We start from the raw sequence: 24769 nt of genomic DNA on the forward strand, positions 1-24769 counted from the left end.
CATAAACATTTTCTTTCTCTTTGCCCTGAATCTTTAGGACGTAGCACTTAGACTTGTATACTGCTTCATAGAGCTTTACAGCCCTCTCTAAGTGGTTTATAGAGTCAGCATATTGCCTCCAACAATCTTACCCACCTTACTCATTTTACCCACCTCGGAAGGATGGAAGGCTGAGTCAAACTTGACCCAGTGAGATTTGAACTGCTGAACTGCAGCTAGCAGTCAGCTGATGTAGCCTGCAGTACTGCATACTAACTACTGCGCCACCTTACCTCAATTCTAATCATTATTAGAACAAAAGCAACAAACATTCCAAAACACATCAGACTCAGTTCCTCTATCCTCACAAATCAAATAGTTAAATAAATGTAATTATCATTAAGAGGTTAGACTACGGTGGATTACAACTCACCTTATTTCCCAATCAGGATTGCCAGTAGGAGAGGCTATCCGAGAAAATATTACAAGATTTTCATCAAGTTGCAAATGAAAAGATGCAGAGAAGCTGTTGCTTCTTGAAAATGACATGGATACCAAAGGGTGGTAGAGCTTCATTACAGACGATCTTCGTCTTACAACAGTTCATTTAGTGACCATTTGAAGTTACAACAGCTCTGAAGAAAGTGACTTATGACTGTTTTTCACACTTATGACCATTGCAGCATCCATACTCCATGGTCATGTGATCAAAATTCAGATGCTTGACCACTGACTCATATTTATGACAGTTGCAATTTCCGGGGGTCATGTGTTCACCTTTTGCGACACCTGATGAGCAAAGTCAATGGGGAAGCCACATTCACTTAACGATCCTGTTACTAACTTAACAACTGTAGTTATTTACTTAACAACTGTGGCAAGAAAGGGTGTAAAGTGGGGCAAAATTCACTTAACAACTGTCTCACTCAGCAAGAAAAATTTTGTGTACAACTGTGTACAACTGTGGTCGTAGGTCAAGGACTATCTGTACATCAGCACTAAACCAATTCAAGGAAGATTCACCTTTAATGGGAAGGGTTGTGATAAAATAAATGTATTGCATGTTGAGGGTCCAAGACAAGGTCTCTGGCATTTTTATATATTCCTGAGAAATATTCATAAGTGAAACCTTGGAGATTTGATGTGGGCAATATTCAGCTATGTTGACTGATTTGAATAAAAGTTGTTTCCTATATCACTTTAGAATCATAGATCTGTTTAAGTCATCAGGTCAAAGCATCTACCACAACTCTCCCTAGTCTCTCCTGTCCAATGAAAGGGAAACTATGAACTCTCTAGATCACGGGTGTCAAAGTTGATAGCGTCATTTATTTATTTATTGGTTCGATTTACATGCTGCCCTTTTCCGGAGACTCAGGGTGGCTTACAATGTGTTAAGCAATAGCCTTCATACTTTTGTATATACCTGCTTATTAGGGCTTTCGCCCCCCCCCCCCAAGCGGTATTCTTTTTATACAAAGTCAGCTTATTGGCCCCACAAACTGGGTCCTCATTTTACCTACCTTCGAAAGGAAGGAAGGCTGAGTCAACCTTGAGCCTGGTGAGATTTGAACTTGCAATAATTGCAGGCAGCTGGTGTTATCTTAACATTGCTTTAGTCTGCTGTGCCACCAAGGCTCTAGGTGTGACATCATGTGACATAATATGCTGCTTTTTGCCTTTGTGGAGCCAGAGTGGGCGTGGCCTGTGCGTGATGCATCTGGCCCACGGGCCGCCAGTTTGACACCCCAGCTCTAGGTAATGGGTTTCATTTTCAGTATGTTTATTATTAGTTTCCCTAATATTTAACCAGACTCTGATTTCCTAAAGATCATTATTCTGTGTTCTATATTCTAGGTCATGACTTTTTTTGAGTGGGCAAGGGGGAGGGATTATACAACCATTCATTCAATTCTTTTTAAACTAAACACATTTTGTTCTTTCTTTTTTCAACTCACCATTTTATTTAAAGCCAAAGACATCCAATTCAGGCTTTAGGCCAGAGGGCTAACAATTCCCTTTTGTGGTGAAAGGACTGAGAAGTGAGCCAAGGTTTTTTGCATTTGCTTGGGTGCTCTCTTGAGGGGGATTCAGGTTTTGTCTTTCCCAAGCTTTTGCTAACTCTAAATTTGCTTTTCATCTTTTTAAAGTTCCAACTCCTTTCAGGCTTTTCTCTCTTTTTATTAGCAGAATGTCCTTCTTCATATTTCCTGCATTTTTCTTTCCAGGAGAGTGGTTTGAATTGGTTTTGGAGGTTGCCAGCTGCCATCACCTCCCCCCTTATGGTAAACTTTGTTCTTTTCTGCGGCTTTTGGTTCCTCTGCTCTCTATTCCTATGGTATTTAAAATGGTTCTGTTCTAAGTCTGCGGTTTCAAGCCAATACACAATGGTAAGGAAAAGACAAGGTTGCAGAGAAGACAGGAGGAAAGCAAAAAACACCAGGTCAAATTTGGTGGTCGCAGCATGTTCAAGCAACTGGCATGACGAAACGTGGTTGTGGGTTCAGACACACAAGCAGCATGGAGACAATGCTAGCCTAAATAACCATATTTTAAGCTATGGATAATATGATTACATGTTACAACCATTTGGTATCCTGGCTCCACTCACTGCATTCTCCTTATGCCTCAAGAGGAGCTTCCAAAAGGTTGCAGATTAAATGCACAGGCTGCTCCTTTTAGGCAGAAACTTCTATCTTCACTGATCCAGCTTGCTGCCATCCAAAGTCATTAAGTTCACCTTATTGTCTGAGCCCAGAATCCAATTTGCTTTGCCTGCTTTGTTTAGAAGCTGGTCCCACTGAATTCAGCAGGATATCTGCCAAGTTCTGTGTGTATATATAAGTGTAGCTCTCCTTCTGGGAAAGAAAAATCCCCACACAGTCCCTTGAGTTGCTGAGTAAATCAGCAGCTGAGGATAAATCATTGGATGCCCATTGTCCCCATTATTGTTTATTTTGACATTGGAAATTTTAAATATAAATATTAGAGAAGAAAAAGAGATAAAAGATATGAAAATTGGAAAAGAAGAATACAAATTACAAGCTTTTGCTGATGATCTGGTCTTTATTATTGAAGAACCATTAGCATCAATTAAAAAACTGATAGAAACTATTGGAGAGTTTGGGGAAGTTGCTGGTTTGAAAATTAATAAAGATAAGACAAAAATAATGACTAAAAATATGTTAAAAAAACAAAAAGAAGAATTGATGAAGATTTCCAAGATGCGGGTCACAAACAAGGTAAAATATTTGGGGATACATTTGACAATGAGATGTAGTTCACTTAAAGAAAATAATTACAATAAGCTTAAGCAACAGATAGGTTTAGACTTGGTGAAATGGGGAAATTTGCAGTTATCTATGATTGGTAGGATTGCAACTATTAAGATGAATATTTTACCTAGAATTTTGTACCTTTTTCAGACTATTCCAATAAAATTGGGTAAGGAATTTTTTGTAGATTTGAACAAAATGGTGTTGAAATACATTTGGCAGGGAAAAAAGGCAAGAATAAAATTTAAGCTGTTACAAGATGCTAAAATGAGGGGTGGTTTTGGACTACCAAATTTTGAATTATATTATCAAGCAGCTAATTTTATGTGGATTAAAGAATGGATAACATTGAAAAATACTAGACTATTGAATTTGGAGGGACATGATTTGTTGATGAGTTGGCATGCCTTTTTATGGTACAAAGGAACTAAAATATAGGAGTATTTTAGAAGACACCAGATACGTGAAGCTTTATTTCTGAACTGGGAGAGGATTAAAAAATATCATTATTTGAAGATTCCAGTCTGGGTATCGACAATTGAAGCCTTCTCATATCCAGTGATATTTAAAGGAGAACAAATTGTTAGATACAGTGAGTTATTGGATGAAAAGGGTGATCTTAAGTTAAAACAAGATTTAGAAGATCAGGGATTTAAGATGGACTGGTTTTCATATATGCAAATACTTTCTAGATATTGAGAAGATCTCAAACAAGAAGGTATTCATAATGTTTTGACTATTTTAGATAAGATATTAATGGGTTCTGATGACCATGTAATTAAAAAGTTATATGGATATTTGTTAGAGGTAAAATTGGAAGAAGAACAAGTTAAAGAATCAATGATAGCGTGGAGGGAAAATTTTGGTTATGGTATTGATTTGGAGAAATGGCAAAAATTGTGGTCACATAACTATAAAATGACAATGTCTACAGCATATAAGGAGAATTTGTACAAGATGTTTTACAAGTGGCATTTACCCCCGATGGGGATAGCCAGAATGTTTAAGAATAAATTGGAGAAGTGTTGGAAGTGTCATCAGACCCCAGGATCTTATTACCATATGTGGTGGACATGCATAGAAGCAAGGACATTTTGGACTAAAATACACATGTGGTTGGAAAAAATGACAAAGAGACATATTGACTTTAAACCAGAGATATTTTTATTAGGGATCTTACCAGAGACATTTAATAAAGAATTGCAATATTTAATTGTGAATATTTTAACAGCGGTTAGAATTGTATTTGCAAAAAACTGGAGAGAAGATAATTGCTGATGAAGAAATTATTAGAAAAATATTGGACTGTGCTGAAATGTTTGACATTTGAATTTCTTTATTTCTTTATTTCTTTATTTCTTTATTTCTTTCTTTCTTATTTATTTATTTATTTATTTATTTATTTATTTATTTATTTATTTATTTATTTATTTATTTATTTATTTATTTATTTATTTATTTATTTATTTATTTATTTATTTGAATTTGAATTTGAATTTGAATTTGAATTTGAATTTGAATTTGAATTTGAATTTGAATACCGCCCTACTCCCGAAGGACTCAGGGCGGTGAACAGCCAAATAAAATACATATAATACAAATGTTTAAAAAACCCCATTAAAATACAATTAAATAATTGGCCCGAAAAACGAAATTTAAAACACCCCAAATTCATAAGACAAATTTAAAATTTAAAAATTTGTCTTATATGGGTTGAGCCTGAGACTGTTCCTCCCATCTAGATCTGTACAGCCTCCAGGCACCGGGACATCACTTCAAGGGCATCATTGGGGTGGTCCAGGGTGGAGATGTACAGCTGGGTGTCATCAGCGTACTGGTGGTACTTCACCCCGAAACCACGGATCATCTCACATAAATGTTGAACAGAAGGGGTGAGAGGACCGACCCTTGTGGCACCCCACATACAAGGGGCCTCGGGGTCGACCTCTGCCCCTCTGCCAACACAGACTTCAACCGGTCAGGGAGGAAGGTGGAGAACCACCGCAACACGGTGCCTCCCACTCCAACTCTTCCAGCCGGTGCAGCATGATACCATGGTTGATGGTATCAAAAGCCGCTGAGAGGTCTAATAGGACCAGGACAGAGGAGCAACCCCTGTCCCGAGCCCTCCAGAGATCATCAACCAATGCAGCCAATGCTGTTTCCGTGCTGTACCAAGGCCTGAAGCCCGACTGGAACGGATCCAGATAAGCCGATTCATCAAGGTACTGAGGGAGCTGTCGTGCTACCACACTCTCAACAACCTTCACAACAAAGCGAAGGTTGGAGACTGGATGGTAATTTGCCAATACTGCCGGGTCCAGGAAAGGCTTCTTGAGGAGAGGTCTCACCACCGCCTCTTTCAAGGCTGCGGGAAAGACACCCTCACTCAGAGAAGCATTTATAATCCCCTGGAGCCAGCCTTGTGTAACCTCCCAAGAGGCCAGCACCAACCAGGAGGGACACGGGTCCAATAAACATGTGGCAGCATTCAGTCTACTCAGTATCCTGTCCACGTCTTTGGGAGTCACAGAACCAAACTCTTCTCAGATAATATTCTCAAGACCTGTCTCCATCCTCCCCCCTGAATCTACCCTGTCAGAGTCCAGATGTTCCTGAATCTGAGCAATTTTATCATACAGATACTGTACAAAGTCCTCGGCTCTACCCTCCAAGGGGTCCCCCCATGCTTCCTGAAGGAGCAGGGAGTGGGTCACCCTAAACAGGGCGGCCGGGCGGTTATCTGATGACACAATAAGAGCAGAAAAATAGTTACATTTTGCCGCTTTTATCACCACAAGGTAAGTCTTAATATAAGACCTTACCAGTGTTCGGTCAGATTCAGACCGGCTGGCCCTCCAACCGCTCTCCAGGCGTCTTTTCCGGTGCTTCATCTCCCTCAGCTCCTCGGTGAACCAAGGAGCCAAGTGAGATCAGCGCCGAGTCAGAGGCCACAAAGGCATGACCCGATCCAAAGCTCCAGTGGCCGCCCTATCCCAGGCAGCCACAGGTCTTCGGTCGAACTGTGAGCCAGAGCCTCAGGAAACAGCCCAAGCTCCATCTGGAACTGATCTGGGTCCATCAGGCACCTGGGGCAGAACGACTTCATCGGTTCCACCTCCTTGCAGTGGGGTGTAGCAGTTTGAAGGTCAAGGCGAAGGAGGGAATGATCTGACCATGACAAGGGTTCAGTCACTATATCCCCAATATTGAGATCATTCAACTGACCAGAGACAAAAACCAAGTCCAGAGTGTTTCCCCCCATGTGAGTAGGGCCATGCACTAACTGGATCAGGTCCATAGCCATCATGGAAGCCATGAACTCCCATGCTGCCTCAGACGCTTCACCGATGGATGGCAGGTTAAAATCCCCCATGACCATAAGCCTCGGGGTATCAACCGCCACTCTGGCTATAAGCAGTTTGGGCAGGGCCGCTGCCACGTGGCAGGGAGCCAGGTATGTGATCAGCAAGCCCACCTGTACCCCATGACAGCACTTCACCAGGAGGGACTCACAACTGGCAATCTGAGGAACAGTGGCCTCCCTCAGACCAAGACCTTCTTTTATAACAACCGCCACCCCCCGCCCCTACCCTGTGACCTCGGTTGATGAAATGCGTGGAAACCAGGAGAGCACATTTCAACGAGGGGGACACCCCCCTTGACCCAACCAGGTCTCCGTAATTCCTGCCAGATCCGCTTCCCCCTCCTGAACTAGATCACAAATGAGGGGGGCTTTATTTACCACAGACCGGGCATTGCATAGCATCAGCCGAAGGCCCAGGGCCTGAGGGTCTGTGCAACCTGGGGAACGAGAGGAGCATTGGAGGCCGGAGTGCGCCACCGCTCGAAGACAGCGAGCGCACACTCCAATAACATGATATGGCCCCCTGCTCCTGCCATATCTGCCCCTCCCACCCACAGTACTGATATAATATCCATCAACAACACAAGCTCTAACCCCCTCCTTGACCCCGAGTCCCGCACCTCCCATACCATACTCTTCAGCCGGACCAGGCCTCCTCCCCCGCAGATTCTTCCCCAAACCCACACAACCCACCTCCTCCCTGAGCCCTTTAAAATCCTATCTAAAAACTTCCCCCCAAAACCCCACAAGCCCCTCTTCACACCATGCCACCTCTCAGGATTCCAAAATCCGTCATCAAGGTAGGCCCTCGATAGTGAGGAGGGCCAAACCTGCAAAAGGGGGGAGTCTTGCAGCGCAAGAAGGTCAGCAGCCGTAAACATCACAAAAAACAGAGAACAGGAAGATAAACAATATTATTTGATATGGGAGCTATTTTATCAATGGGTAGATAATAAAGAATGGAGATGAATTATTACATATGAAATGAAATTTGGATAAAATGTGTAAACATTTGTTTTTAATTAGATGAAGAACATTTGTCACAATTGAAATTTTGAAAATGTTGAGAGCACGAAATGATTTTAACCGATCAAAACACTGTCTTAAGTATATGGAAAGATGATGTTTATTATGTTGTTTTTGTTCAAAAATAAAAAACTTTTCTAAAAAAAAAAGAAGCTGGTCCCACTGAATTCAGCAGGACATCTGCCAAGTTCTGTGTGTATATATAAGTGTAGCTCTTCTTCTGGGAAAGAAAAATCCCTACACAGTCCCTTGAGTTGCTGAGTAAATCAGCAGCTGAGGATAAATCATTTGACTCAGTAGATGGGCCCAAGGGACAGCTCATTAACTGTTTTTTTAAAACTCAGCTGAGAGGGAAAAGATGGCACTGATTTAGGATGACAACTTTAGCAAAGGAATGCTGGGGAAGACTCTCTTGAACCTGGCAGAGAAGTCCCCTGAACCAAAGGGAAGGAGACAGTGAATGCATGGGATAGAGTTTTTGTAGGGCCACACAACATCTGCAAAAGGACTGCAGAGTTGATACATCAGTTATTGGCTTCACTGCTGTGATGAGCAAGTGGCAAAACACTGTGAAGATGAGAATGCAAGAGACTTGAAATTCATTACTGTGGAAGAAAAGAAGAAAACCTGAGATTTATGGAGATTGATTTCCATAAAGCAACAATAGCTAAAATGAATGGAATTTGCTTCTGGAGTCAAATGCCTGCTCAGAATGCAACAGAAAAAGAACCCCCAATCCTAAATTGAATAGATTTTCGAAAAGAAAAAGTTTAAATCGGTTTCTCCATCTGACATTCATACTCTTTGCAAACTTCTTATTGCATGGATGCAGATGAAGTAATAGGAATAAAACCCAAGAAACAATAATTTTGGGGAAACTATCATGTATTTATTGATATTAATCCATTGGTAAATTTCCCAAGAGTCTCAGGGAGTTTAGCATAGGAAAATAAGAGGGGGGAAAAGAGTGGAATTTAATGTTTGCAAGGCTTCCTTGTAAGAAAGTAACTTTCACTAAGAAGACTTAACCCATAGGTCACTGTTGTCCTAGGCAAAAAAACCTTAGGACTGTGGTCAGAGACACCTTGGCTATCATCAAGGTCTGGAAAGGCTTCAATACAGACTATAGGTTACCACCATCCTTCAGTTCCCTTGCTGTTGTACGCTCCCAACTTTCTCTTCTAGAAAAAGAGATGGATATGGATATCTAAATTTAAATCTAAATCACATGCATATAAACCAAGTTAAAAGCATTAAAATATGATATATGCAAGTACAACAACTACCTTTTACAACCTATACACCCACAGACATAGTACATACACAAACATGTATGCATATATACTGTTGTGTCCCATTTTCCTAACTTTTCTTCCAGAAAATCTGTTGAAATTTCTTATACAATGTAGTAGGTCTTTCTGAGTGGTATGGTGGTTGTACTATTTGATTGGCATGCTTAATGAACCTGGTCCAAAACCTAGAAGAAGGTTTTTTTTTTACCATTCTTATTTCTCTATGCTATTTGTTAAGGATATTATTGAGTTACACCCAAAGTTGTGGCTTATGAAGCAGAGTACTGTTAGAGTTTTACGCACAGAAACAGTTTGAGAGTAATTGTGAATAACATACAGACAAACTGGGTTTTATAGTATTTTACTATTAGGGAACAGCAAAAATCATACTCCTTTAACAATTCAAGTCTTAGCCATATAAAGTGCAATATAAAATCAATCCAGGGATATAAAATCTTACCAGTTTGTAGAAAAATACAAGGAACAATCAGGAACAATATAAAAACAGTTCAATAAATATCAGAAAGCAGTAATCATGATCAAACAGTTGACCATAGAGAGATCAAAAAGAGTTACAGCGTAGCAGCAAGTAAAAATGGTGTAGTGTTCCCATCTAACCATACTTTAGCTCTCCTTAAATACATTGGCTACAGAGCTCAGCCAATCAGAATGCACAATGACTCAGCACAGTTCTTAAAGCTACATAATACATTCACATAATACAAACATACAATGTTGGCTTATACATTTCCTAGCCAACCAATTAGGCAATAACCATTTCCTAACACTATTTCTTTTCCTTTCCTTTTGTGGCCCTAGCCAAGCTACAAGGACATCAGTAGGATACATTCTGTAGCATTGAGCCATATGCTCTCTGTAGTATAAATAAGATTATTTGGCATTCTCTTCTCCAGATGCTGCCTAAAACCTGAAGAGCTGTAGGATGGTTGTGTGATGCTCCTTCAGTTCATAGCTGTAGATGATTAGACAAGAAAACTTGTTGATTATCTTTTTCCCCTCCTTTTGGATCTGCATGTGTGTGGTATTGTAAATAAAACATGGGTGTCAATCAATTGCTCTATCTTTCTTACTTCAATGATGCGGACAACAGTCTGTGGATCATATTAGCTATTATGTTGTTATTGATAATAATTAGCCCCCTTTGAATGGGGATTGCTTCTTTAAGGGCACAGGATTTGGATTTTTACCTGACTGGTATGGGGGTCTTTAACTTTTCACCCCAAATTCTCTGCTCTACATAAAAAGCTCCTGTGGCATTTTGGGTAACCTTCATATACCTCCTACCAGGTACTCTGGAACTAAAGCTTGTCATCTTGGGTTTCAGACACAGCTACATAATCTATTACATTATATTCTACAGTGCAAAAAACTATTCTTTCTGAAACATTTTCCAAGATAGGAAAAAAAAAAACATTTCTTTAAACAATTTTTTCTACCTTATACAAATCAATCTCCGTCTATGCACAGGCAGTGGTGGGATTCTGCCAGTTCTAGGCAGTTTGGCTGAACCCTTTGTTAAATTGCTGGCTCGCCCCGCCGCTTGCCCCTTGCCCTGCCCCTTTGCACCACTGGGCGAGGGGTGGGCGAGCCAGCAATTTAACAAACGGTTCGGTGTTTTTTTTATAATTTTATTGGCCTTGCAGCTGCTGCGGGGCTTCAAAGGGCCACCCTACAGCTGATCAGTGTTAAAAGAAAACAAATGAGTAGACCAACGCCTGCAAAAATAAATGGGTAGACCCAGTGGTGGGATTCTACTTCGGTAGAACTGGTTGTTAAGTAGTTAAGTAATTAAGCCAGTGGTTGCCAAAGTGGGCAGTACCGCCCCCTGGGGGCAGTGGAATGACTTAGGGGGTGGTAAGAGGCAAGGGGGCAGCGGGAGGGGGGCTAAGTGGCAAGGAGGTGGCTCCCACCCTTTGGCTGTGCCTCACAGCACTTACCTCTTTGCAAGCAAACAGCAAGAAAAAACAGCCCCTTCAGCTTTAGCATCGGTTAATTAGCACAAGTTAATTAGATCGGCCTCCCGACTCTCAGCTGATTTGCTCTCAGCTGTTTTGCCAGGGCTCTGTTGCTATCTGCAAAGAGTGCTGGAGCAGATTTTTTTCCCCTAGTTATGCTGAAAAAGCTAAACTAAAAGTAAAGCAGGGTCTTTGCTGCAAGATGACAAAATGAGGCAGAGAGAGATTTCTTTTACTTTTTCCTCACCAAAAAAGGTAGGTGCAAAACTGCAAACAATGGGAAATTTAGGGCAAAAGAGGAGAGTTCAAGATTTTAAAACACAAAAGAAAAAAAGCTCTATTTAACTAGGGAATTGTACTAATTGAGATACTATTAATTGTATATTGTGTTGAAAGCAGAAATGGTTAAGTTGTGGTTTGGAGGAATATATGGGGGAAATTATTTGGTTTATTATTATTGCTAAATATAATTAATTGATTTGTAAGAAATTGGATTGCATGGAAATAATTGGAATATTCATGTTCATATTGATTAATATACAAAAAAATAGTTATATAACTAATTGATTTATATTAAAATGTTGAATTTGTATTTAAACAACTGTATTACATAATTACATAATTAACCAATGTGAGGATGGATATAAAAATAGATGACAATGGGAAGGGGTGTAATATAGAATAGAAGGGAAAAATTGAATTTGATTAAGATTAGAGATGAGGATGAAGGGTAATATTGGTTTTTTAAAAAAATAGATGAGGAATAAATATGGCAAAAAGGAAATATAGAAATTGTAAATTTAATTGAAATGACTAAACACTGTTTAAACTTGTGAACACTGTTTAAACTTGTGAACAAATACTCTGTTCAAAGAAAATACATTGTATGTTTGTATGTGTGTTTCTAATTATTGCTATTTATTCATATTTGTTCTCTTTTATTTTTTAAAGTTTAACAATTCATTCTTTATCTTAATATCTTTATATTTGTTTGGGGTTGGCTTTCTTCCCTTTCATCTTTTTTATTGTACAGCAATCTTTCTCCTCAAACCTACCACCTCTCTATTTTCTTTCCTTCTTACTTTCTCTTCCCCCCACTCTTCTTGTCCTCCCTACTTCCTCTTCCTCTTTCTTTCTCCTTCTCCTCCTCTCTTCCTTCCTCTCTTACCCTCACTCCTACTCTAATTTCCCTTCCCTTCCTTCATCCCTCTCTATTGCTGTATCCTTTTATGCATATGGACTACTCAGAGGGCTGAAAAAGTTATTTTTGACTGGTCCTCGCACTTTTGACCAGTCCTCAAACTTACAACTGTCCTCACATTTTATGTTTTTGCTCTATCTTGTCACCATGGTGAAGAGAAGCAGTTGTGAAATGAGTGAGACGGTTGTTAAGAATGCTACAATGGGCATAAATGATGACCAGTCATAAGTGCGAAGACCGATCACAAGTGCGAGGACCTGTCAAAAATCACTTTTTTCAGCCCTCTGGGTAGTCCCTATGCAGATAGCCACACCCACCCGGTCACATGACCAGCTAGCCACGCCCACCCGGTCACATGACCAACTAACCACACCCACCCGGTTACATGACCAGCTAGCCAGGCCCACCCAGTCACATGACCACCAAGCCACATCCCCAACTAAGCCATGCCCACAGAACTGGTTGTTAAAAAAATTGAATCCCACCACTGTGCACAGGTTTTAAAATATGCTTTATTGGCAGCCTGAATCCCCCTTTAATAAAAATGCCTGAGCACTTGCTATAAATAGATGTGAGATGAGCTGCATTCACCTGTTGCTTGGCTTTTGCAGATAATCGCACTGTCAGGAAAAGTTTAGCTAAAAGGTTCTGCAAAGCTCTGCTAAAGGACTATTGTTTCAGCCTTAGTCAATGAACACTAAACCATAATCATCATGCTTCAGTGAGAATTAATTCAGGCTATATCCATAAGAGATTCTTTCTATTTTGGGAAGCTATTTATATTTTTTTATATTGACATTCTCCATTTGCCAAACAATCTGATAAATAACCCAGTAATTTATTCACTTCCCCTGCCCCAATTATAACTTGCAATCAAATATCACAAAGTTTGTTTCTTAGCTGTTTTAGGAAGCTGTTGGCTTAAATTTGCTTTTTCTTTTTTTTAAAAAAAGCATTTTTTTCTGTAACTGAACCTAAGTGGCTGTGGTTTAGCAGTAATAACAGGAATGAGTAAAGTAGATATCCTTGAAGGACAGGGGAAAGCTTTAGGTCTTCATGGCTTCAGTCTCTTAGGCCGGTGACTATCTTGTAAGGGTGACAGTGCCTCTATATGTTCATCCCACCTGCATGGCAACACTAAGCCACCCAAAAGCTGTTGATCTGATGATTTTGGATCAGAGCTTCTGTTCTGGCACTTTCTGTAAAGAGACAGAGTCAAAAGATGCTTGCTAGGGAACTGTCAGATAAGAGATTGCATAACCCACAACTGGATAGTAGGTGGGCAAGAGGCTCAGAAGAGACCTTCACTAATGCCTCAGGCTGTAAAGGAGATGGTGAGAGAATTGTACTTTAAGACGTGCAAGATATGAAGTATTACAATAATGTTGAATGAACTCATCTGGTTGTGTTTCCTGTCTGGTGTACCTAGGAAAGCTGAGATCAATCTTGCAAGTCTGAAAGGTCTCCCAAGCAGTGGTGGGTTTCAAAAATTTTTACTACTGGTTCTGTGGGTGTGGCTCGGTGGGTGTGGCATGGCTTGGTGGGTATGGCAGGGGAAAGATACTGTAAAATCTCCATTCCCTCCCCAGTCCAGAGATAGGTAACTGAAAAATCCCCATTTCCTCCTGATCAGCTGGGACTTGGGAGGCAGAGAATAGATGGGGGCGGGGCCAATCAGAATTTTTACTACCGGTTCTCTGAACTACTCAAAATTTTCGCTACCGGTTCTCCGGAACTGGTCAGAACCTGCTGAAACCTACCTCTGCTCCCAAGGTCTTTCCCACATACCATTATACTTTCCTTGTCCTGGAACTTTTAGATGTGTTTCTATAACATGGAATTCTGAAGAAGGTAAATAGAGAATTTTGGAGGGGAAAAAATCTTTCTGTTTCTCTTGCATTTAGGAGGTTGCATAAGAACTCGGAAGGATTAAATGCGTCTTCTACACTTCACCCATGAAGAGGAAACCTCAATATCAGCATGAAAATAGCAGCACCAGCTTGTTTCCCCCCTGAAATTCCATAAACCGGACCTTTACTCTATAATTCCATAAACCGGACACTCCACTCTAAGTGGTAATGCCCTCTTGTCATAAATTAACCATGGGTAAATATATCTTAAAGCTTCAGGCTGTGTTTTCATGAGATGTTTACCCATGCTTAACTAAGCCACAGTTCTGCTCAAAATTGAATTAACTCACGTTTTCTAACTCTGCACAATATAGACAATATACTTTAGCTAAATTGTGGTTAGGCAGTCTCGTTGAAGATATATTATGAACACAGCCCCAAGTTCTAGCTAATGGCTACTATCACTAATTAAATTCTACAGTATGTGTCAGAAGTGGAACCTACTGTTCTCATAACTCATTTAAAGAATGCATCTCTTACTACCTTGCCATTTCTTGTTTGCTTGCTTGCTAAGTAAAAAGTCAATTGACCTGAATCAAAGAAATTCCAGAGAGTAATTATAAAAAGGTTATATGTATATTATTTAGTGTTTTTTTACTTCCCTAGCTGCAGAAAATAAGGAACAATTTACATTAAGAAGGGGTATAGAAAGCATCAATTGGCATAACGCTCTAATTGCAGTTCAGACTCTGCATATTAATATTTTAAATTCATAAAATTGCACTAGTAGAATGAAGTTGTCAATCACATGTCTGAGTTGAATATAGCTGGAAAAAATATCCTAGATCCAAGCTTCAAAAAGACTGTGAATAAAGTTAAACCAGCAAACCTGAAGGATAATTCCATCTCTTCTCATTAAAACAGAATGCAAGCCCACATGATACTTTCAAAAATAACTAATAAGATTTGAGTATACTCTTATTTAGAAGTGTTTTGGCCAGTAAAGAACAAACAATTACTTTAAAACATTAAAATGGCACATCTGATTATTTTAAGCTATGCATTATGCAAAGAAGGAAATAAACTGTACATTTCTTATGCTACCAAATTGTTTTAAAGCCTTTTGAAATTACAGAGCTCACTACCCCATCCCATACCATTGAAATAAGCCAAGTATACTTTCTTTCATCTGATTAAACCTCCTCCACTAGTCTTTATAAGCGTAGAAAGATTCCAGCTCTGTTAAAAAAAAAAAGCAGAAGCTTTTGGTTAGCAATTCTCTCTGTAGCATCAGCCTTTTGAAAACTCCTAGGTTAATATTCAGTCTAGTGTTCTCTGAATAATTTAAGGATCTATTTCCACAATATCTTAAAACAGGCCATATTTACAACAGTTGCAATGCCTGGGGGTCATGTGTTCACCTTTTGCGACACCTGATGAGCAAAGTCAATGGGGAAGCCACATCCACTTAATGATCCTGTTACTAATTTAACAACTGTAGTTATTTATTTAACAACTGTGGCAAGAAAGGTTGTAAAGTGGGGCAAAATTCACTTAACAACTGTCTCACTCAGCAAGAGAAATTTTGGGCTGTGTACAACTGTGTACAACTGTGGTCGTAGGTCATGGACTATCTGTACATCAGCATTAAACCAATTCAAGGAAGATTCACCTTTAATGGGAAGAGTTGTGATAAAACAAATGTATTGCATGTTGAGGGTCCAAGACAAGGTCTCTGGCATTTTTATATATTCTTGAGAAATATTCATAAGTGAAACCTTGGAGATTTGATGTGGGCAATATTCAGCTATGTTGACTGATTTCAATAAAAGTTGTTTCCTATATCACTTTAGAATCAAAGATCTGTTTAAGTCATCAGATCAAAGCATCTACCACAACTCTCTCTAGTCTCTCCTGTCCAATGAAAGGGAAATTATGAACTCTCTAGATCACGGGTGTCAAAGTTGATAGCGTCATGTGACATCATGTGACATATCATGCTGTTTTTTGCCTTTGTGGAGCCAGGGTGGGCGTGGCCTGTGCGTGATGCATCTGGCCCGCAGGCCACCAGTTTGACACCCCAGCTCTAGGTAATTGGTTTCATTTTCAGAATGCTTATTATTAGTTTCCCTAATATTTAACCAGACTCTGATTTCCTAAAGATCATTATTCTGTGTCCTATATTCTAGGTCATGACTTTTTTTGAGGGGGCAAGGTGGGGGGATTATACAACCAGTATAATCATTCAATGAACCATTCATTCAATTTTTTTCAAATTAAACACATTTTGTTCTTTCTTTTTTCATCTCATCATTTTATTTAGAGCCAAAGACATCCAGTTCTCTCAATCACTCTTCTGAGGATTTTAGTTCTAAACCCCTGGAAATCCACATGCCAAGAATTCCTCCATAATTCAGATTGCCTCACTTATGTGATCTGCAGTCGTAATCTGGGTGAGGATTGAGGAAGCATCCCAGAGCACCAATTCCACAGGAGAAATATATCATCCAATTATGCTCTTGGTTTTCTTGCAGCATTATAGGTAGTTATCTCCTCCCCTTGCATTGTTTGAGGAGTAGACAAATGTAAATTTATTCAGCTGTTTGATCAGCCAGAGGGCTAACAATTCCCTTCGGTGGTGAAAGGACTGGGAAGTGAGCCAAGTTTTTTTGCATTTGCTTGGGTGCTCTCTTGAGGGAGATTCAGGTTTTGTCTTTCCCAAGCTTTGGCTAACTCTAAATTTGCTTTTTATCTTTTTAAAGTTCCAACTCCTTTCATGCTTTTCTCTCTTTTCATTAGCAGAATGTCCTTCTTCATATTTCCTGCATTTTTCTTTCCAGGAGAGTGGTTTGAATTGGTTTTAGAGGTTGCCAGCTGCCCTCACCTCCCCCCCCCTTAGGGTAAACTTTGTTCTTTTCTATGGCTTTTGGTTCTTCTGCTCTCTGTTCCTGGTGGTATTTAAAATGGTTGGGGGCAAGAAAACATCTTTTCTTTCACTTTATAGAAGTATTTCCCCACTACTTACTTTTTAAGAAGAATTCAAGAGATCAGGAGATGACTGATTTTGCATATTTACTCTTGAGAAAAGAAGACTGGGGGAGTAATGTCACATCAAAGAAAGTCAAGACCTATCTTCCATCGTTCCAGATAGCAGGATATGGAAGAATTGATTTAACTCACAGGAAGGCATATTCCAGGGGTAAAATGCTCCCAGTTCGGACCGGCTCGGTGAGTAGGTAGCAATGGCGGCGGGCAGTTCAGAGAACCGGTAGCAAAAAACCCTGCCCCTGCCCCCCTATGCCCAGCTGAGCCGCACGATCATCAGAGGCTTTTTTTCTTTTAAATGCCTCTGACTCTGACAATCCCAGCTGAGTTGCCTAATCATCAGAGGGTTTTTAAAAAACCTTCTGCCATCAGGCAACTCAGCTGGGATCGTCAGAGTCTTTTGAAAGCATTTTTTACATGGTTTTACATATTAAAAATGGTTTTAAAAGTAAAAAAAAAAATGGCCACACCCACTCAGTCACATTACCCCCCTCCACCAAGCCACACCCACAGAACCGGTAGTAACAAATTTTAGATTTCACCACTGGCATATTCCAACTGAATGGTGGTGGGGGGGAGGGGGAGAATTCCTAACAGTAAAAGCAGTTCAACAGCAGAACTGTTAATGTACAAAGATCTAGCCCAATAAATACTCAGAGACAATGGTATGTATCAATCATTATTTATTTGTCCAACTCTGTTCACTTGCAGGTGGAGTTGAAAAAGAAGAACAGTCTAATGCCTTGTGTATGCCCCTTATATACCATGGAGGCGTGGTCAAAGGTAAGAGGAGTGGTAATGGAAATAAAAAAGTGGGTGTTAACCTTGACAATATAGAACAAGGGGTGTTATGGATATATTAGGCATTTATATGTGACAAGAACCAACTGGGAAAGGGAAGAGAGGCTCCTTTTCACTGGATGTGGTCAAGCAGAGTTAGATAATATTCTCTCCAGGTTGGTTTAATTTGGATACCTGCACTGAGTATGGGTTGGAGTCAGTGTCCTAAATTGCCCTTATAAATTTATAATTCTTTGATTCTTGTGTTCACTAATCTCCTTCCCATAGCAGAAATTACATTAGTCATATATCACACTCTGCAATGATATTAGTAAAAAACCAAAATAGAGAGAAGGACAGCTTGAAAATAAACATAAGAGCAATAAGAAGCCTTTTCCAAGCTATCCACCTAAACACATGAAAAGGCAAGTAAAAACTATGTGAAGATTTTACAAATATCATTTCTTCCCTTTGCATGTAACTCTTTCATTAATGTCTGGTCAGCTTGGTCTGAAGGGGAGTGCTTAGAACACATAGAGACTGGAACGCTGCTCATTTGGGACTGCTGTTTCATGGAGGAAGCTACTTGGATGGGCCACCCAGCCTGTAATAATAGCATTATCAGACACATGGACTAGCTCCTCCTACAGTTCTACTTTTTACCTGGTGTTTCCTTTCTTCACAAACACTAAACAGGAGCGGCATGGGTGGACTACAGAAAACATATAACATGCATATATAAAATTGATTTTGGGTTCCGTGTAATTTAAAGCAACAGAAACCATTGTGATACACAATAGAAATAATTAAGCATTGAAGTAGTCCATCTAAGTGGCCCATGAGAATTTCCATGGAGTCTGTGGTGTTCTCTTAGTTTCAGACAAAGTAGCCATCATAGAGTTAAACTATATTTACCTGCCACTCAAAAAAAAAAAAAAAAAACAATACAAGAACTAAGAAGGGAACAAAAAGACCAGAACACACCCAGTCTAGTAGCCAATACCCAAAGAATTAGGGATTAGCATCAGACAAACAAGCAGAAAAGAATATACTAATTAAGAACTATTAAGGATAAAAAAACATATCCCTGCCTGTATTGTACATAAACAGGGAGTAAACCCTACATTTTGGGGTACTGAGGATGTTATTTACTTTGACAATGAACTATCTGCTGCAAACAACCAAGCCCAGAAAGCACCAAGGATTCCACAGTTCAACCCTGAGATACAGACATTCTCTTCTATTAAAAGGCTTGGAGTTGAGACCCCCCCCTCCTTCTCTCTCTCTCTCTCTCTCTCTCTCTCTCTCTCTCTCTCTCTCTCTCTCTCTCTCTCTCTCTCTCACCACACACACATTTTTAAAAAGTAGATTCTAGTTTCCATAGTGACCAGAGTTAGCAGCTCTCTTCTTTTTTCTCCTTCTGGAAACATCTTAGATTTTTTTCCTCCTAAGATTCAGTACAGAATAGTAAAGAATGTATAATTTGGTATGCTATCATAAATTCCATAAATTTTGATTAGAAATTATACTGTTTTTGAAAATCTTTTATTAAAGGTGAAATGTAAGAAAATCACAATCTACTCTGTATGACGGCTTCATTTCATAGCCAATTAACCAGGCTATGGAAGTGGGTCATTACCAGACAGGCTTTTATAAAGAAGACTGCAGTGATGATCTTTTATGCAACTGCATAACTAAATGCATAACTAGATTAGGTGCAAAGTAACTGAACAGTTTACTGTATTCTTCTATTTCCCTTGATCTGTCATGCTGCCATCTAGTGGAACTATTTCTTACATACATACATTTTTCACAATTTTTTATATTTGGGTTAATTGCAACATAGGGAGCAATGTAACCAGTTTTAAATAATCTTTAAATAGAGCTCAACTGCATTTTGGGAAGTAAAGCACTGCTGCTGGAGAAAAAAGCACCTCCATAAATTAGCTAAGCATTTGATGCTGTCAATCACATTTTCCATCTAGAAGGAAAAGTGGAAATATTGTAAGAGATATGAGATTGCTATCCAGGGGGAGATAGATTGTGTTTTCTGTAGACATTGAGAAGAAAAAGATTAAGAATATGATAAAATAAGAATCATTTCCATAACTCAAGTAGAACAAATTAGGAGATAGTTTGATTTGGAAGAATATGATACTTAATTTTTTGAAAGCGGAAGATAAAAAAGAATTCAAACTTTAGGTTACATGAAATTAGTACTATCAGCTTTAGAAGCTCCAATACTGCCACCTTCTCATGTGTTGGAAAGTAGGAGAGGGGGTTAGTAGACATAATAGCGTTCTTTCTGTCGATCAAGGTCAAGGCAATCTCGCATCTGGAGAAGGAGTGGTCCGGGGGCTGGATCGGGATGGAATGGACATTGATTGGAGCATGTGACCAACTGGGTGGAAAAGGGGATGGTTTTGGGGGGCTTTGATTTATGGGGGAAAACCCGGGCTTTTCAGATTCAGGTTTCCCCAGATGTGCCAGTTTGCCTATTCTAGTAAAGAGAACTTTGGAAAATGCTTGCTTCCGCGTCTTTACTTGGAGTTGGGTTTTTTCTAGAATGCTGACATTACACTCTCTGACTCTCAAAACATCTTTTCTAACTTCTGAGAGTAGGTCAGGCTTCCTAATATCATCCTCCTCCTCCTCCTCCTCCTCCTCCTCCTTCTCCTCCTCCTCCTCTTCCTCTCCTTTCTCACCATTTCTATATTATCCCTCTGTGTGATCTGATAGGCACAGATAGATAAATAAATTCTAAAGGTTAACAAATTGAGTGGCCTTTAATATTCATCTGTGGCAGCTTCAGCAAACCACCATTGTAACACACATACACACACACAGCAACAATCTTCATTTGTTTGAAGCTTTGACTTTAGAAAGACCTTCAAATAATGGATTTGGATTAATTAAGGAGAACACAGCCACACAAACAGCAATCACTGGAACTAATGTTATTGCAAAGCCTAGATGTATAGTATAGTCAGCAACTTCAATGTGCCAGGGTCTTGTCTAATTTCATGTCTCTTTTTTTTCCAGTTCCTCATAACCAATAATCATTGGCTCAAGACTTCCATAGAATTTCTATCTCTACCTCAGATAAGCCTGAGCTCACCAACATCTTTTCCGTTTATGGCTATATAGCCGTGATGCCGAACCTATGGCACACGTGCCACAGGTGGCACACGGAGCCATATCAGTGGGCACGCAAGCATTGCCCTAGCTCAGCTGCAGCACACATGCGCGTACAAGCCAACTGATTTTTGGACCTTCTGGGCCAACCATAAGTTGGCAAATGGACCATTTCCAACCTCCAGAGGGCCTCCAGGGGGGTGGGGAAGGCCGTTTTCAACCTCCCCAGGCTCCTAGAAAGCCTCTGGAGCCTGGGGAGGGTGAAAAATCGCCCTACCAGGCCCACAGTGCCATCGCATGCCAAAAACGGGGGGAGCACGGGGGGTGTCACTTGTGCATGCGCGGGGAGGCGTATTGACTTGTGGGCATGCACCCCCCCGCACTCCCCCTCCTTTTGGCACGTGACGGCCAAACGGTTAGCCATCACTGGTATATAGGAACTACAATGCATACTATCAGTATTTATCCTATGGCCATAATCCTGGTTTTCATTAATGTGTTAAGATTTTTTAAATATATATATATATTCAAAATTAATTTTTATAGTGAAAATTAAATGTTGGGTCAAAGTGTTCCAAACCAATTTTCTTTTTGACATGCTTCCCCCGCCCCCCCATGACCAGAAAGCAATATTCAATCACAAGAGAAGCAATCTGTGTTTGTGATGTTATAGAATAAATGCAGGTTTTCCACTGCAGTGAAATGTGACCCAGAAGAATAACATTAAAGGGCAGTGTTAGTTGCTTCAGGAGGGTTTGAGTTTGTTTTTTTAAAAATGGTTGCACTAATGTTGCAAATGTTTTTGTAATAAGAATCAGTGTGCTTGTCTTCAGTAAAACAAATTCAACTCTGCTTCTATAAGCTGCAGTAGATTCCCAGACACAAAAGAGGTACCGTACATTCCTAATACATATATGTTTAATGAATTCAGTTTATTGGGGGATTAACTGATAGAATGTTTTGACAGAACTTAATTATTCTTAGTGTGATAAAGTAATAAATTAGAGGCAACTGGGAGGATTAGTAAATAAAACATTTATTTTCTATAATTAAGACCTCGCTTACTATTCCAAAAAAAATAGGTTACGTTATCTACAGATAGTTGACTAAATTTTCTCTTTTTGCTTGCATGGCCCAGTTTTCTTTTCAGAAAGCTAAAGGGAGAAATGCAATTATAGGTAGAACAGACCAATTCAGAGTTTTCACCCAAGGCTTAATTTTATACTGTCATGGTTTCTATAAGATTCCTAAATTGTTGGACAAAAACTTAGCTCTCTTGAGGAGTCCATAATGCTGGGGAAAGTAGCAGGAAAGAGAAGACAACAATGACCAGCAACAAGATGGATGGACTTGATTGCAGTGGTTGTGAGTACACCTTTCAGAGACCTGAAGGACCAGGTTGGTGACTAATTATTATGCAGATCTACCTGTTTTTTTACGAGAAGAGTCCTCCATTCGTCTAACCGCAATAAAATACTTTATGCCACCAGACTCCAAATTTTGGGCTTAGATCACTTAGAACTACTCCGACTTCAGTCTGACCTAAGCATAGTACATAAAATTATCTGCCACAATGTCCTTCCTGTCAATGACTACTTCAGCTTCAGCCACAACAATACACAAGCAAATAATAGATACAAACTTAAGGTAAACCGTTCCAAACTCAATTGCAGAAAATATGACTTCAGTAACAGAGTGGTCAATGCCTGGAATGCACTACCTGACTCTGTAGTTTCTTCCCCAAACCCCCAAAACTTTAACCTTAAACTGTCTACTGTTGACCTTACCCCATTCCTAAGAGGTCTGTAAGGGGCGTGCATAAGTACACCAGTGTGCCTACCGTCCCTGTCCTAATATTCCTTACTTACTCTTTTCATGTATTCAAATTATGTTTATACTTTTACCTGTTATCTTATATATGCTGACAAATAAAATAAACTTATGAAACTTATAAAACTTATAATTAATCAAAGCTCCATATAAGCTATATATATATTTAGCTTAAAAATCTCAATTCAATACAACCAAGCATGCTTCAATACAATGTGCAGACACTCTTCCAAAATGCTGATGTTCTAGAATGATTTTGCATCAGATGGGCTAAATTGGAAAGAGGAGCATGGGCTACTTCGCAAGACAGTGACGACATAACTCAGAAGTTCAATCCTTAGCTACATATATACTCTTCTATTGACACACAATATTTGACTTGGGATCTGACTTTGAATAAAGGGGAACTATCATTTGTTATCATTTGGAAAGTACACTTAGGTTCATACAACCTAAACTTGTATCAGACTTTTTTCACAGCCACATCATATTGCTCATACCGATTGGTCTATAATTAATTACTATTGTGGGACTGTTTTCATAAATATTATTAACAAGACATATATTGTCTATCCCTCCTGTGTACTTAATTTCTGTTTCTTAATGTTTCTATTATAGTATTAAATCACAGTTGCCTTTGTATACTGTGTTAAATGTTCAATAAAGACAAATGCTCTATACATTAATGTATAGACAACAAAGATTTTCTTCATTTGTAATGTGTGTCCAAATTATTTTTGAAGTGCTGCACTGCCCTATTATTTATTTATCTGTTGTTTACTTACTGGATTTTGAGGCTGCCTGGCTCCACAACAACTCTGAAGAGCTTACAATTTTTGTTTTTAAAGAGGAGCGTATAGCAAAAAGGAGAACATCTGTAACACAGAACCAAAAAGAGCAAAAAACGAAATCAAAGGGGTTTAACCTACCATCCTAACTAAAGACCTGGAGGAAAAGTTAGGCCTTGAGCAGTTTATGGAAAGTCAAAAGGTTGGGAACAATACAGATCTCTATTTGGTATTCAATGAAAGCATTTTCAACCCAGTCACCACCAATAACAAATAAGTGCAGTAAACTACATTTTCAAGTCTTTAACGTACACTTGATACAGAAAATATAGTGGTCTAACTACTCTGCTTTTATAATCAGTGTGCTATAATCTCTAGTCATCCAGGTGGATATTGACTTGATGATATTGCATTAGATGACAATAACCCTTTGGTTTATAGACATGGATTATTTGTAACTTTTTCAAGGTGACTTCCTTTATTACGGCAAATTAAGAGAACAAAGAGCTGGAACAAAAGCATGGAAATCTTTTCCTATCAACCTTCAACAGGCCTGTTCCATGCAGACAAGCCATTCTTTGATTTGGTGATGGCATGAATTAAAAGCACATTCATCTTTTGGTAAAGAACATTTTGTCAACATAGATTAAGATTCCATTTTGTCATCCTTACTATAGCCAGTGGGTGAAAAAAGCAAGTGTGTGCAGCCAAAAAGGAAAAATGAGATTGGAATGTAAAAGACTTTATTAGAAGCTAAAGATCAAAATAAGTCTGAATTGTGTAAATGGAATGTGAATGTTGGCTGCATACAGATTGTTTCTTTTTCAGAGAAACTTCTTCCTCCAAGAATGATAAAAGTATCCCCCCCCCCCCCGTATATCAGCCTTTTGCTGTAGGCGCCAGAGATTATTACAATATGCAATTCTGAGGTCATATTGATCTATGGGATACTAGGAATGACTAAGCATGTCTATGGATAGCTAAACATGTCTGTTTCCACTTAATTTTGCAGTACCTATTTTCTGATCTCCTCTAGGTTAAACCTAATGCGTTTAGGTAATTAGCTTGCAAAATACCCTTCTTAGTGTGGCACTGATGTTTTTAAAGAGGAAGGACAATCTTGGTAAGTTTTTCTAATAGAAACGTAGGCTTTATGTGTATTATCACAAGTTTTCAGAGACAGATACAGTGTTCTTCTAGCTTCCAATTGCATAGGTTTGTCTCC

General features: G+C 39.3%; 1 protein-coding gene across 1 annotated transcript; it reads left to right on the top strand.

The window, feature by feature from the left end:
• The first annotated feature begins 2820 nt into the window (after positions 1-2820).
• On the top strand, positions 2821-23468 carry LOC132710955 (uncharacterized). The gene is made up of 3 exons (XM_087887372.1): positions 2821-3221; positions 17723-17794; positions 20834-23468. The coding sequence occupies exons 1-3, from the start codon at positions 2991-2993 to the stop codon at positions 20936-20938; spliced, it is 408 nt and encodes a 135-aa protein (XP_087743498.1). The 5' UTR covers positions 2821-2990; the 3' UTR covers positions 20939-23468.
• The last annotated feature ends 1301 nt before the right edge of the window (positions 23469-24769 follow it).

Source organism: Pantherophis guttatus, chromosome 2 (genome assembly GCF_059756535.1).
Source record: "Pantherophis guttatus breed Tessera chromosome 2, ASM5975653v1, whole genome shotgun sequence".
In the NCBI taxonomy this organism is placed as follows: Eukaryota; Metazoa; Chordata; class Lepidosauria; order Squamata; family Colubridae; genus Pantherophis; species Pantherophis guttatus.

Coding starts and splice junctions, on each gene's coding strand:
- LOC132710955 (XM_087887372.1), top strand. CDS start 2,991: ATGAAAATTGGAAAAGAAGAATACAAATTACAAGCTTTTGCTGATGAT. Junction 3,222..17,722: donor AGATGCGGGTCACAAACAAG/GTAAAATATTTG, acceptor GTTCACTTGCAG/GTGGAGTTGAAAAAGAAGAA. Junction 17,795..20,833: donor CCATGGAGGCGTGGTCAAAG/GTAAGAGGAGTG, acceptor TTTTTTTTCCAG/TTCCTCATAACCAATAATCA.